General features: G+C 47.9%; 1 protein-coding gene across 1 annotated transcript; it reads left to right on the forward strand.

Annotated features, from left to right (window-relative positions):
* The first annotated feature begins 130 nt into the window (after positions 1 to 130).
* Positions 131 to 10,016, forward strand: Swi5 (SWI5 homologous recombination repair protein). Its single transcript, XM_005346080.2, has 5 exons — positions 131 to 330; positions 604 to 652; positions 6,712 to 6,833; positions 7,901 to 7,995; positions 9,678 to 10,016. The coding sequence occupies exons 1-5, from the start codon at positions 281 to 283 to the stop codon at positions 9,740 to 9,742; spliced, it is 381 nt and encodes a 126-aa protein (XP_005346137.1). The 5' UTR covers positions 131 to 280; the 3' UTR covers positions 9,743 to 10,016.
* The last annotated feature ends 5,139 nt before the right edge of the window (positions 10,017 to 15,155 follow it).

Raw genomic sequence — 15,155 nt, forward strand, 5'->3', positions numbered from 1 at the left:
GCGTGGCCTACCCTCTTCAAGCCCATTGGTTGACAAGAACGATGAATGACGGGGAGGCGTGGCCGCACTGCCGCGAGGCGGGAGCAACCGGTGGAGCGAACGGGGAAAGCTGCGCGCGCAGCCATGACCCCGTTCCGCCGCCTATCGGAAGGAGGGGCGGAACTTCCCTAGCTTGGTGCGCGCGCAGCTTGACGGGCGTCGCTTGGTGGTCTCCATCGCTGATTTCTGGTTACCTGAAGGCGCTGCGGCAGCCGTTTAAACCCCAACCCTGGACCCTTCTATGCATCAGACGACCCCGATCCGGGTACCTCGGACCTCGGGGCTCAGGAGGTGGGCGAGGAGCGCGCGGCGCTTCATTTCCCAGCCCTTTCCCGACTCTCACGCCTCATCCCAGACTTTCCCTCACCAGGCCTCTCGCAGCCCTTTCTCCTCCCAGTTCCCTTCCCACCATGCGCACCCCGACCTCCAAGGCCTCTGCCCCATCCCGGTAGCTCAGGGTAATGCCCTGCAGCTAGACCGCCGTCCAGCCTCCTCCCCTCTGCGGCTCCCACACCCCCTCGGTGATCCCATCTCATCAGCCCTTTTGTTCGGGTTTCTCCCCAGGATTGATTCAGGACTCGGCCGAAATTGCTATGGGCCCTTCCGATCGCCGGTGAGTATGTCAGCCCCAGCCCGTCCTCTGCCCCTCTGCATCCCGACACCTGCCCGCCCATCTCCCCTCTCCCGAGCCTCCCGCCGCCAAGCTGTTCTGAGGCATTGGTCCTTTCCTGGTCCTACTTTCCCTTCCTCTGAAACGGGGTCCTCACCTTCCACTCCTGCCTGTCCGATGCCCACGCTTCTCCAGCCGCCTCCTGCTCGCAACTTTGTCCCCCTCACCCTGCCCTGCCTTCAGTCCTGCAAGCAGCTTCCCAGTCAGGGAATCTCTCTTGATGCTGGCCACGCCCTAAACTACCGGTAGAGCTAGCTCCTTTTCAGCGTCCCTCTTCTCATCCCCAAAGATGGACTCTTCAAGCACTCCCTTCGATGAATCATGGGTCACTTCTTTTGAGTAGCTCCTTTTGTTCTTTATGCCTTTTGTCATACAGTCGTTAATCTCCAAGGTGGATGGAGAACAACCACCGACCCAAATCATCATGGCAAGTCAATTAAAACTAGGTTTGCTATCCGTGTACACAGGCTGCCTCCCCCTAAGGCGGGGTTCGAGAGTTCAGCCACGGGTGTGAGGAAGACAAGGTTTTTACAACTCGGGTAGGGGTTTTCCAAATGGGGACTTGGGTAGCAAAATAGGCTGGGTTACAGGAGCAGAACAGAGGCATAACAAGTTAGTCCTACATGGACCCTGAAACATAGACATGCTTGCAAGGTGGGCATAAGAAGGCCGTCATAGGTGGTCATATAACCTCTGAACAAAGGTAGGGTTCAAGACAGATCGGTCTCTTTCTCTCTTTTATATGCAGTATTCTGCCTATATGTGTGCCTGCAGGCCAGAAGAGGGCACCAGACCTCATTCTAGGTGGTTGTGAGCCACCATGTGGTTGCTGGGAATTGAACCTGGGACCTCTGGGAGAGCAGCCAGTGCTCTTAACCCCTGAACCATCTCCAGTCCCAACAGCTTTTTCCCCCCTTTTATTTAGTAATGAGATGGCCTTTAAGCGAAGGTGGAGGCAGGCTGGTTCTTCACAGTCTTGTGTGTCCCAAGCAGGTCCCAAACCCACTCTGTATTCAAGGATGCCCTACATGGTCTCACTTTGTAGCCCAGACTGACAAATACTTTTCATCATCCTCCTGCCTCAGCAACTCCCAAATGCTGGGGAGTCAGGATAAAATGCCAAGGAAAATTATGGGGACATAGGGAGAAAAAAGAGCACTTTAAGCAGGATGGTGGCAGTTCAGGCCTTTAATCCCAGCGCTGGGGAAGCAGATGTGGGCTGATCTCTGTGAGTTCAAGCTAGCCTGGTCTACAGAGTGAGTTCCAGGACAGCCAGGGCTACACAAGGGAGCCCTATCATGAAAAATGAAGCAAAACAAAGAGAGAACCTGATTTTAGAATTTGGGATTCCAGCACAATATTTGCTGTGAATATTGCCAATATAAAGCCAATATTTCCTTTTAAAACTTTTTTTTTTTTTTTTGAGACAGTGTTTTAATGTACCCCTGACCAGGCAGGGCTTGAACTCACAGATAGCTACCTGCCTCAGCCTCCCGGTACCAAAAGTAAAGGCTTATGCTACTACCACCACGCCTGGCTTTTTTTTTTTTTTTTGTAATTTAAAATTACATTTAAAAATGAGTTTAGGTCTGGTGGTGGTGGTACATGCCTTTAATCCCTGCCTTTGCCTCCTGATCTTCCGAATTCAAGGCCAGCCTGGTCTACAAGAGCTAGTTCCAGGACAGGCTCCAAAGCTACAGAGAAACCCTGTCTCCAAAAAAAAAGAAGTGCCCAAAAATGAGTTTAGGTTTGTGGTGGGCTCTTGAATGCCACAGAGTACATGTAGAGGTCAAAGAACAACTTTTAACTTTTGAGGGTTGATTCTTCCGTTCCACACTGTCCACCAGGGAACCAACTCAGGTCCTCGAACTTGTCACCAAGTACTTTTACCAGCTTAACCATTTCACTGGCCCTGATAATTCTTTTAGGGAGAAAAATTTCTGAATAGGGGTGGTAAGATGTCAGTAAGCCAGACTGAAGGCCGGGCCTTGGATAGGGCTCTCTCCTCACCCGGAAGTGTTCCAGGAGTCTCAGGAGACAGTGTTTACAGCGGAGATGATGCTATCCTAATTTTCTGCACCCTTGTGATCTAAGAGTCTAATGATCCACTGTAAACCTGTCAGGCAGGTTTCAGGAACCGTGGGACCATGTCATCACCTAAAAATGCCTTAGGAAACCTTGGAATAAATTCAGAAGTCACCTGTGTGTGCCTAGACAATGAAATGTGGCTAGGAGTGGTGGCGCTTGTGCTTTAATACCAGGTACTGGTATTGGGAGGCTGAGGCAGATAAATTTCAGTGCAGTTGGAAACCAGCCTGGTCTGCATAGACAGCCAAGGCTATGTAGTAAGAACCTGTCTAAAAAAAAAATAAGAAAAAAATCTACAAATTCAGTTCTTCTTTGGAAGCCCACACCCTACTTGAGTTTGTCACATTCTTTCTCGGGATGCCTTTAACTCCTGTTCTTAAATCTGTTAAGATTGTATTATTTTTGCAAGCCAGGCTGTGGTGATGCACACTTTTAATCCCAGCACTTGGGAGGCAGAGGCAGGCAGATCTCAGTTCCCTAGTCTACAAAGTGAATGCCAGGACTGTTTGACATGGGAAGCCTGTTTTGGGGAAAAAAAAAAAAAAAAGGAAAGAAAAATATATTTTATTTAATAAACCGTAATTTTTCTCTCGTGGGCTTGTCCTGATATTCTTTTCTATGACAAAGCTAAGGATCCAACTTTGCTTGAGTGTCAATACCTGGGGAGAACTCGCTAGGCTAACCTGGCTAACCCTTTATTAGAGCTGTTGGCCAAACCAATACCCACTTACCCTTTGAAGTTCAGCTTCTTTCAAAAACCTTATTCCCCACTTCTGGTTCTCAATTCTAGACACTTCCTTAGCACATTGTTCTTCAAAGCTCTTTTTAGACTTATAATTAGTTGGTTAGTTGTTAGGTCTTTCGTGTAATGAGTATTGTCTACTGTGTACCAAACTACTGCTGTGAGCCCTGTGGTGTCAGCCGTGGACAAACACACAAAGTCCTTGTCTGCTTGGAATTCACCAGGATAACAGTGGTGTGGACATACAACATGTTAGGTCATGAGAAATGAATTAAACTGTCAGCATCGGTTGGAAAGATAGCTCTGTGGGTAAAGTGCTTGCCATGAAAGGACCCACATAAACTGAGTAGCACCCATGTGAAAACTGGGTGCAGAAGCAGAAACATAGTGTAATCCCAGCATTGAGGTAGAGACAACAACCACCCTAGGAGTTGCTGGCCAGCTGGCCAGCCAAATAGTGAGCTGTAGAGTCAGAGTGACCCTGTCTCGGGAAAAGACTGGACATGGAGATCTAGATGGCTCGTTGGTTAGGAGGGTGGACTGCTCTTGTAGAGGGCCTGGGTTCAGTTCCCAGCACCCACATCAGCACGTCAGGTGCCTCTCAACCTCCTAGAACTCCAGCTGCGGGAAGATACGCTGCCTCTGCCTCCAGGCACCTGCTCTCATGGATGGATACATAATTAAAATGAGAGCTGGGTGGTGGAGGCACACCTTTAATCCCAGCACTGGGGAGGCAGAGCAGGTGGTCTCTGAGTTCAAGGCCAGCTTGGTCTACAGAGCAAGTTCCAGGACAGCTAAGACTACACAGAGAAACCCTGTCTCAAAAGGGGGAGGGGAGGATGGGAGGGATACCTCACCGGTTAAGAGCACTGGCTATTCTTTCAGAGATCCTGAGTCCAATTCCCAGCAACCACATGGTGGCTCACAGCCATCTGTAATGAGATCTGGTGCCCTCTTCTGGTCTGCAGACATACACACAGACAGAACACTATATACAAAATAAATACATAATGCTAAAGAAAAGATAATCATTTGGGGCTGGAGAGATGGCTCAGTGGTTAGGAGCATTGCCTGCTCTTCCAAAGGTCATGAGTTCAATTCCCGGCAACCACATGGTGGCTCACAACCATCTGTAATGAGGTCTGCTGCCCTCTTCTGGTCTACAGACATACACACAGACAGAATATTGTATACTGTATACATAATAAATAAAATAATTTTTTTTAAAAAGATAATCATTTAATAATACAAAAAAAGGTTTTTAAATTTTTTATGTTCAAGCTGAGCAGTGGTGGCACACGCCTTTAATCCCAGCACTCAGGAGGCAGAGGCAGGCGGATCTCTGTGAGTTTGAGGCCAGCCTGGTCTACAAGAGCTAGTTCCAGGACAGGCTCCAAAGCTACAGAGAAACCCTGTCTCGAAAAAACAAAAATAAATAAATAAAAATAAATAAATTTGATGTTCATGAGTGTTTGCTTACATATGTGTACCATGTACATGCCTGGAGTCTAGAGGTCAGAAGCTCTGACCTGGCACTGGAGTTACAGGTGAATCCTATGTGGGTACTAGGAACCAAACCCAGATCCTCTGCAAGAGCAGCAAGTGCTTTTAACCATCATTCCAGCCCTATAGAAAAAAATTACATTCATTTCTGCTAGGCGTGGTGGCACATGCCTTCAATGCCAGCACTCTGCAGGCAAGAGGCAGATGTATCTTTGAGTTGGAGGTAGAATAGTCTATATGCTGAGTTACAAGCCTGCTAGAACTACAAAAACACACATCCCTTTTTTGTAAAGTAAAAAGTAAATAAAATTGCATTTTTTTTTATTTGGATCACTATAACAATGAGCCCTTTGTGATTTGAATGACTTTTTCACAGGGTCACGTAACAGTAACAAAATTAGTCATGAAATAGCAACGAAATAACTGTGGTTGGGAGGTCACCACAACATGAGGAACTGTAGGAAAGGGTCCGCTGCACTATGGTATACAAGTGGGGGTCAGAGGACAACTGGAAGGAGTCATTTCTTCTGCCCTGGGACTCCGGGAGTAGGACCTGTGTCTCAGGTGTGACAGCAAACACCTTTACTTGCTGAGCCATCTCAGTGGCCTTTTTGAAACTTTGAATGTAGTGTGCGAGTGTGTAGGTCAGAGGACAATTCTGAGGAGTCGGTTCTCTTCCAGGGTTTGAGTATCAGACTCAAGGTTGTCAGGATTACAAAGCAGTGGTCTAACCAGCTGAGCCACCTTGCAGGCCCTTCTCTTTGGTTTGTGTATCCTGGATGAATGTCTTCCTGACTGCAAAGCTGGCAGACAGTGCTCAGTCATAATTGCAGAGTGACTGATGACAGCCAGAGAGCTAAGAACAGGAACCACAGCTTCCTCTATTTTCTCGCTAGGCAGGTCTTCCAGCATCGACTTCCTGAAGATAAGCTGAGCACCAGATGCCAGCCTTTGCAACAGTGGTCCTCATCCTTCCTAACACCACAGCCCTACAGTTCCTCATGTTGTGGTGACCCCATCCATAATTTTTTTTGCTACTTCATAACTAATTTTGCTACTATTATAAATCATAATGTAAATATCTGATATGCAAGATATGTAATACATGGCCTTTGGGGGGTCGTGAGTCACAGGTTGAGAACCACTGCTTTATAGGCTCAGGCCAAAAGATGAAGTGTAGCCTCAGGGAAAAATCTTGTCCAATGAGACTATAAATCCAGTGACATTGCAGATCTGGGCTCAGACCTCAGGCCAGAGTGGCCAGCTGCTAAGGTTTGGTTGGAAATAAAATACCAAATAACCGCCATCATGGATTCCATCCTTTCCTCGCTTCAGCCTCCAGGAGGCTGAGATTGCTGGTCTGCTCCAGCATTATGTCAGGATGTCAGGCAGAGAAAGGCCAAGGTTAAGCAAGTTCTCTCCCTGCAGAGACAGCCCTCAGACACGGCACATGTCTTTTCTGATGGCATTTCCACTCACCGTAAACCTGTCACATAACCCTTGTCATAACTTGGGCCAAACCTAGTTCCAAGGAAAGCTGAGAAATACGTAGCATTTGAGGGCAGGGGTGTATTACCAAGCAGAAATAAGGAGAAATCAAGAGGCATCACACAGGCTCTGATCGGTGGGTCCAGATCAGTCCAGCTGATGACTTTTTTCCGCCACTCAGCGTCTGTTTCCCAGGACTGAACTGCCTGATGACAGCAGCGAGGAGTCTTTGAAAGCTGACATTCAGAAACTGAAGGAGAAACAGGACATGCTGGACAAGGAGATTTCCCAGTTAGTAAAAGAGTAAGTCTCTGTAATTTTGTTTTCTGAGACCCTCTGGTACCCCAGGCTGGCCTTAAACTTGCTCTGTAACTGATGACTTGAACTGATCCTCCTCTCTCCTCTTAGTGTGTGATTATAGGTGTGAGCAACAATATCTAATTTGGGTTTTTTTGTGTGTGTGTGTGAGGTTGATTTTTTTTTTTTTTTTTTTTTTGAAACGGGGTTTCTCTGTAGCTTTGGAGCCTGTCCTAGGACTTTTGTAGACCAGGCTGGCCTCAAACTCACAGAGATCCACCTGCCTTTGCCTCCCAAGTACTGGGATTAAAGGCATGCGCCACCAGTGCCCAGCCAATATCTAGTTTTCTGAGCAAGTCTTGTTGCCTCCCCAGTGTGGGAGCATAAAGCCCTGGGTTCCACCGCTGTGCAGGAAAACAGGGCAAGGGATGGAGCTCTGTGCCGGAGTGCTCACCTGTTGTACATAAAGCCTTGGGGTTGATCCCAAGCCACACACAAACATCCTTTTAATTAGTGCCTAGTAACAAACTCAGCTACACTAGCTTGGCATACAAAAGATATTGCCATAGGATTCTGAATATCTTTGCAGATTAGGACAAGCCTAGAACCAGGGTCTAGAAAGCTGATGGAAGTGGAAGCAGTGGCTGTTCTGGTCTCTCACTCTGATGTAGTCTAGGCACTGCTGACAGCCATGGGCCCTTTCAGTGTGGAGTTTCAGCATCTAGGAGAAGGCGGCTTCTCCATAACCCCTGGGCTTGCCCATGCTCCTACCCCAGCCTCAGGGCAGAGGCTAAGTGCACGGGGATGTATATTTCACAGGAGGGAGTCAGCCAGGGTCACACAGTAGCCCTGTGTCTGGAAACCCCTCCTTTAAGGGACCAGACAAGTTTGCTAGCAATGAGGATGAGTAGACCCCCCTGCCCATTATAAGCTTCAGGAGAACAGGGTCCATCCTGTCATCGCTGTCACAAGGCCTAGCACCTAATAGAACTATAGTGAATATTTGTTAAATGCCTCACTACCACCTTCATCAGCTTACCTAATGGTGCTCGTTCTCCATTGCTCTTCCCTAGAGGCTACTGTGTGATTGAACTGGAGGACCATATTGCTCTTCTCCATGAGTACAATGACATCAAGGATGTGGCACAGATGCTTCTGGGAAAGCTGGGTGAGTATGAAGGGATGGGAAGGTGGCTCCTCCCCTCCCAGAGTCCCCTAACTTGCTGGCCATTCCCCTCCTGTCAGCTACCCTGCTCCTGCAATACACCAACCCTTCTTGTCACCAGCCTCCGCTCCCTGGGACCCAGTAAAGCAGCTGTGCAGTTCTTGCTTTCGTCCCCAGAATCTCAAGCACAGGGCCTACTTAGGAGCAAGTCTGAACAGGACTTAACCACCTGCGAGACTAGACTAAGGTCCCTGATCTCCACGGCATGGAGAGACCTTGAGATACCATGGATACTTCTGATGGCTGGCTTGCTTAAGTGGAGCAAGGGACCAGGGCAGCTCTTTATGATGTACAGTGGGATTTAGCTCTTCCTCCAGCCTGCCTGACATGGAAGTTGAGCTGGTTTGGGATAAGATAATGTCTAGGTAGCCTTCTCTAGCCCTTCCACTGACCTAGAGTGGTGCAGCCAGTGAGGTAGGGTTTAGAGCTGTGTTGTTGCCCAGCTGCTGCCTCAATTTTAGTGCTTGTTACAGAAATCCCTGTTGGCATCCAAAATTCCATAGGCCAGAGGAACCTAGGTTCACAGCAGCAGAGAGGAATCATGTCTCTAAGAATGGGTCCTCTAGGGAGCTGGAGAGATGGCTCAGTGGTTAAAAGCACTGGCTGCTCTTCCAGAGGTCCTGAGTTTGATCCCCAGCAATCACATGGTGGCTGACAACCATCTGTAATGAGATCTGGCACCCTCCTCTGGCATGCAGGCATACATGGAAGCAGAATGTTGTACACACAATAAATAAATAAATAAATATATAATTCTTTTAAAAAAAAAAAGAATGGGTCCTCCAGAGGGAGAAGAAAATAGGACAGAAATGAAAGTGTCTCAAAGGGCAGTGGTCATAGCTTAAAAGTGGGGGAGGGGTAACCAATGTGGTAGTGCACACCTGAAATCCTAGTACTCTGGAGGCTGAGGCAGGAGGATCATAAGGTGAAGACCAGCCTAAGTTCCATGGTGAGACCTGATCAAAACAATAGCCATAAAAGTGTTCTTGTTAGAAGTCAGATGGAGACCTGTCACCCCTAGGTCCAAGGGCCTGGAGCCAGTGTCCTATCACTTTTGTGGTTTTTTCAGTGAATATTTACTGAGTATCTGCTGTGTACCAGGCGCTTGATGCTGATGGTGGTGAAACACGTGCCTTGGGTTTTAGTGTTTAGAGTGGGCAGAATGACCAGTCAGGAGCTGAGCAGAGATGCAGCCATGTTAAGTTCTGTGAAGGAAACAGGGGAGATGGAAGACTGAGGTCTGCAGAAGGTGGCAGGAGGGCGCAAGATAAGGTGCTCGGAGGAGGCCTCTGAGGAGAGCTTCCCTGTGGAGAAAGGAAGGCGGAGTCTCCTAGGCAGAGCAGCAAGAGTAAGGTCACAAAAAAAAAAAAAAAAGAGTAAGGTCACACAGGCTGCGGCCTGGCCTGAAAGGCTGGCTGCAGGCCACGCCGAAATACTTGGTTGATGTGGTATAGCCAGGCCAAGCCCCCAGGGGCAAGGCTTGGAAAGAGAAACAGGAAGATTGGTCTTTGCCATTTGGTTAAGGTGTGAATCTGGGTGGTGGTCTGGGCAGTTAGGACAGTAGCCTTAGTTTTTGGATTTTGACCTTCTCCACTGGATAGTAATTCTTCCTTCCTTTCTTTCAGCTCTGACCCGCGGTGTCACCACCAAGGAGTTATATCCAGATTTTGATCTAGAACTGAGTGACTGAGGAGAGTCTTGCAGATTTTTGTCTACAGCCCACAGGGACAGGTGGATGGAGACATGAAAAACAGTCCAGACAGTACATTCATATGGTTTCCAGATAAAAAATGCTAGAAGCCCAAAATTTTCTAACGGGCCCAAACTAAGTTTAGGGTGGGGCTTAGAGAAGAAGGGTATTGGGAGGGGTGGGTATCATCAGTTCTAAGATTCTTAGTGTTCTTTGAACGGATGTGTGGGGTTTTCCTTCTGCTAATAAACACGAGCAGTCTCTGTGTGGTTCTGATCCCGTTCCTCCACCAGTCCTAGTCACATCCACCCTGGACCACAACAGCTGATAACGGGCTGTTTTTAATTCTCAGAACCCCATAAAGGTAGAAGGAGAAACTCTTTTTCACAAAGCTCCTGTGCGCCATGGCACACATGCCTCCTACACCGTGCACATATATAAATTAATACAATAATACCAAAGTTCCAAGCCAGCCTAGGCCACACAGGCTACAGTACAAGACCGTGTCTGAAAAAGACAATAGACAGATGTCCAAAAAGCTTGCTCAGCTGTTAGGAAAACCTGAGTTGTGACGGGTAGCAGGCAGCTTTAATCTCAGCACTCGTGAGGCAGAGGCAGGTGGGTCTCAAATATGAGGCCAGCCTGGTCTATGTAGCGAGTTCCAGGACAGCGAGGGCTGCAGAGTTAAAACCCTATCTCATACTAGTTCCTAGCGCACAACCAGCAGCTCACAGCTACTCCTGCTCTCACATAGACGTATACACATACATACAAATAAGTCTTTTTAAAAAATGTTTTAATTATGTGAATGTTGCCACGTGGTAGTGGCACATGCCTTTAATCCCAGCATAGAGAGGTGAACCTCTGTGACTTGAAGGCCTGTCTGATTCACATGGCATTGCAGGTATGGTACTGTTCAGTGTGAAAAAGGATCTGCCATGTGCTGTTGGTGGGCACCAGCCTCTGGGGGGCAGTGTCCACTCAGAGATGTGCTTAATGGATAATTGGGCAGCATGTGGACAGGGACAAAGGTGAGAGATGATAATCACACATCCAGATTACCAGCCAACCGTTCCATCAGACACGGACTGACGAGACACTTTGCACTACCTGGCTGTGCACCTCACCTACAGCGTCCGTCCGTCCGTCCGTCCATCCATCCATCCATCCATCCATCCATCCATCCATCCATCCATCTATCTATCTATCTATCTATCCAGTGTTCTGTCAGCCTGTGCCCCTGAAGGCCAGAAGAGGGCACCAGATCTCATTACAGATGGACAGATGGTTGTGAGCCACCATGTGGTTGCTGGGAATTGAACTCAAGACTTTTTTTTTTTTTTTTGGTTTTTTTTTTCTTTTGGTTTTTTGAGACAGGGTTTCTCTGGTCTCAAACTCACAGAGATCCGCCTGCCTCTGCCTCCTGAGTGCTGGAATTAAAGGTGCACCGCCCAGCCTTGAACTCAGGACTTCTGGTAGAGCAGTCAGAGCTCCTAACCTCTGAGCCATCTCTCCAGCTCACCTGTAGCATCTTTCTGGCCCTGACAATGGAGTAAGGTTCAGTAGTGTGTCCCATTCCCAAACCAAGCCACCTGAGGCACTAGATGTAACAAGTAGCCCAGCTGTTCTGATTCCCAAGAGCAGACAGGCTTCTCTTGAAATGATGGCTCACACCTACATTCCCCACATCCAGAGAAGCCTAAGGCTAATGGATGGCTAAATGTAGGTACATCCTTGGCTATATAGGGGAACATGTCAGGGAAGGTCACCCAGACTGGCCTGGAACTCATCCTCCTGCCTCTGCCTCTGCCTCTGAAATGCTGGAACTGTGGGTATGCACCAACATACTGTCTAGGGAGAATCTGGAATTTGAATCCAGATCTCTCTGAACCCTTATGCCCAATATCTTAGCCACATACTTCTATTAGGTTTCTCAGAAATTGCATCTGCCCTTTGACTAGATATGGTCGCCTATAAACTCAGCATTCAGAAGGCAGAGGCAGGCATAGCCAGCCTAGGCTGGTTAGTTTGAGGCTATCCAGGGATACAAAGGGAGACTTTCCCAAACCAGTACCAAAGCAGGGGAGGGACTAAGGGTATAGCTTAGTATTAGAATATTTGTCTCCATCTACAGACCTGAGTTTTACCTTTAACACCATATAATAAATATGCTCCCAGGTGGTGGTGCCTTTAAACCTAGCACTTTGGAGGCAGAGGCAGGTGGATCTCTGTGGTTTGAGGCCAGTCTGGTCTACAGAGCGAGTTCCAGGACAAAGATAAAAAAATGCTTTTGCAATTTGGATGTTCAGTGTTGAGGAATTTCGAATTTTCAGGTCCAGAGTTTTGCCTTTTATAAGTTTTTAAAAGGTTGGTTTGTGTGAGCTGCAGAAACGGCTCAGTGGCTAAGCTGCTGTTAAGAGGTTGCTGTTAAGGCTAAGTAGCAGAGGTCCTAAGTTCAATTCCTACAACCATCTGTAGTGAGATTTGGCACCCTCTTCTGGCATACAGGTAAAATACTGTATAGATAATACTGTATAGACAATAAATAAATAAAAATTTAAGAATAAAAGGTGTAGGGCGGTGCTGTGTGAGTGCAGTACCCTCTGAGGACAGAGGGGCACTGGATCTGGAGTTAGGGGACTGTGAGCTGTGTGACCTGACATGGGCACTGGAACTGAACTCGGGTCAGGGTAACAAGTGCTCTTAACTGCTGAACTTGGGTGATCCTTGTGTTTGTCATGGCAAGTATTTTACCAACTGAGCTATCTCCTCGGTTCTCTCTTTTTATTTTTTCATTTTTGCTTGGAAATTGAACCGCATGCTTGATAGGCAAGTGTGCTATTGAACTGATCCCTTAACTTTTTTGTTTATTTTGGTTTTGAATTTTTTTTTTTTTAGACAGTGTTTCTCTGTGTGGCCCTGGCTGTCTTAGAACTCACTCTGTAGACCAGGCTGGCCTTGAACTCATAGTGAACCCACCTGCCTCTGCCTCCTGAGTGCTGGGATTAGAGCCATAAACCAACACCACCCCAGAAACTCCCAACTTCAAATGGGACGACCAGGCCCGTTTCTAGAGCTGTTGTTGATGGCCGCTTTCACTCTGCTTCTTGTTCCCTGGCGGCTGATGAAATAAATGGGCTTCCGAGCATCAGTGATAATGTCCTCACAAATCCTACTGCAAACCTGCCTTCAAACTTCTCCATTGTGCTCTCTGATCCCAAATGTCAACGCTGTCTCAGATCTCCATCACCCAGAAGACCTGATTTGGCTGTTCCCCAGGAAGTCTTCCTGACCCCGGTTGACAGTTGACTGCCTTCTATCTCTGGAGTTGACCTGCCCCACCTCCCTCCTCCCTGATGTCAGCAAACTTGCCCAGCTGTTTTGTTTTTTTTTTCAGGGAGGATCTGGGCCTGTCTTGCCATCTTGGGGTTCTTCTGGATTCTTCTGAAAGGGTCATAGGTGGAACCACTTAGAGAACAGTTCAGGTAGCAGGAGGTTCACTCTGACTGCAGCCTGCTCTGGAGGCCCTAAAGGGGCTAGAAGGCCCCCAGACAGTCCTATCTTACTATCACACCGTGGTCCTCATCTGCAGCTCTTGTATCAGACTTCCCCAGTGTCCTCATGGACAGCGTATACCACTCAGAAACTCCATTAGGTTAGTGTGACTGACGTCCCTGGTCCTGCTATCCAGACCATCCCTGGGAGAAGGCTGCTTCCTGTTGTGGTGCTCAAAGATCAGAACTCATCATGACCGAGCAAAAGCTGCAGAAGAAACACAATGCCAATGATATGATGATCGGTACGAGTTTGGTTGCTTTTTTTTTTCTTTGAGACAGGGTCTTCTTATATAACGCTGCTGGACTCAAACTTGGAGTCCTCCTGCATCAGCTTCTTAAATGATGGGATTATAGGTATGTACCTTCATGCTGATTGTGATGGTCAACCTTCATTGTCAATTTGACTGGATTTAGGATCCTATGGAAACACCTGTGGGTGTGTCTATGAGAGTGTTTCTGTAAAGGTTTAACCAAGACAGAAGGAAGGCCCACCCTATGGGCTGGGATCGCAGATCAAACACAAAGGTGAAAGCTGGGGGTGCTGGAGAGGTGACTCAGTGGTTAAGAGCACTGGCTGCTCTACCTGAGGAGAAGGGTTCGATTCCCAGCACCCACATGGCAGCTCACAGCTATCTGTACCTCCAGTCCCAGGGAATGCAGCACCTTCACAGTCATGTGTGCAGGCAAACACCAATGCATATAAAAGAAGATAAGTATAAATATTTTTAAAGGTGAACACTGAGTGCCAGCATTTGTCTCTCTCTGCGTCTTGATTATGGCTGTAATGTGGCCGTGACCTCCCAGTCCCACCGCAGGGCCTTCCCTGAGCCACAGCAGCTCTTCCTTCCCAGTAGCTTCCTTCAGGTTCTTTGCCACAGTGGCAATAAAGGTGACGATCACACCAGCCTGCTGCTGTTCAGCTTTATTTGTGGCTAAACAGGGAAGCTCAGCATGGTGTACACAGGCACAGGACATAGTATCGGTGACTTCACCGTCGTCTGTGAGAGAGGGTAGCTGATGTCCGTGGTGACCTCTTCACAGAAGGGTCCTCTTCATGAAGGATGTCTGCATGGCTGGTGAACACTCATCAGCTGGGTGCTAGGGTGATATGGAAGTGGGCTAGAGTATGAAGAGCACGGAACTATAGCTACCCAGCTGCCATTTGTATCACTCATTCGTTCACACATTCATTTGTTCATTCCCTCATTCACCAAGTGTTAGGGGCTCTAAATTCCAGGGGTGAATTATTGGACAAAACAGACTAACACTCCTGCCTTGTGGGGTTTATATTCAAGGGAAGGAGATCACAAAACAAATAAAAAGTCATTGTGTCTGGAAAATAGCTCAGCTGGTAGAGTGGTTGGCGATCATACTGGGGTCAATCCCTAGTACCACATAAACCAGGCAGGGTGTTGCATGCCTGCTGTCCCAGTGGTTAGGAAGTAGAAGCAGGATCTCACAACTTCAAGGCCGTTCTCAGCTACAGAGGCACACAGGTAGTTCAGACTCAATCTGAGCCTGGATGTTGGCACATACCTGCCAGTTTTGTGCTGCCTGCTTTCCTGTTTATCATTTTAGCATGGTGATGCTTCCCCCTAGCCTCTTGGGTGCGTTTATCTTTCTCCTCAGTCCAGACCATTCTTGTCAGTTTTCTCTAAAGAGATTTTTTTTTTAAATTCAGTCACTGCCTTCTTTTTTTCCCCCCTCCGTTTATTTATTTATTAAAGATTTCTGTCTCTTCCCAGCCACCTCCTCCCATTTCCCTCCCCCTCCCCCAATCAAGCTCCCCTCCCTTGTCAGCCCATAGAGCTATCAGGGTTCCCTGCCTGTGGGAAGTCCAAGGACCACCCACCTCC

Source organism: Microtus ochrogaster, chromosome 4, assembly GCF_000317375.1.
Source record: "Microtus ochrogaster isolate Prairie Vole_2 chromosome 4, MicOch1.0, whole genome shotgun sequence".
Classification (NCBI taxonomy): Eukaryota; Metazoa; Chordata; class Mammalia; order Rodentia; family Cricetidae; genus Microtus; species Microtus ochrogaster.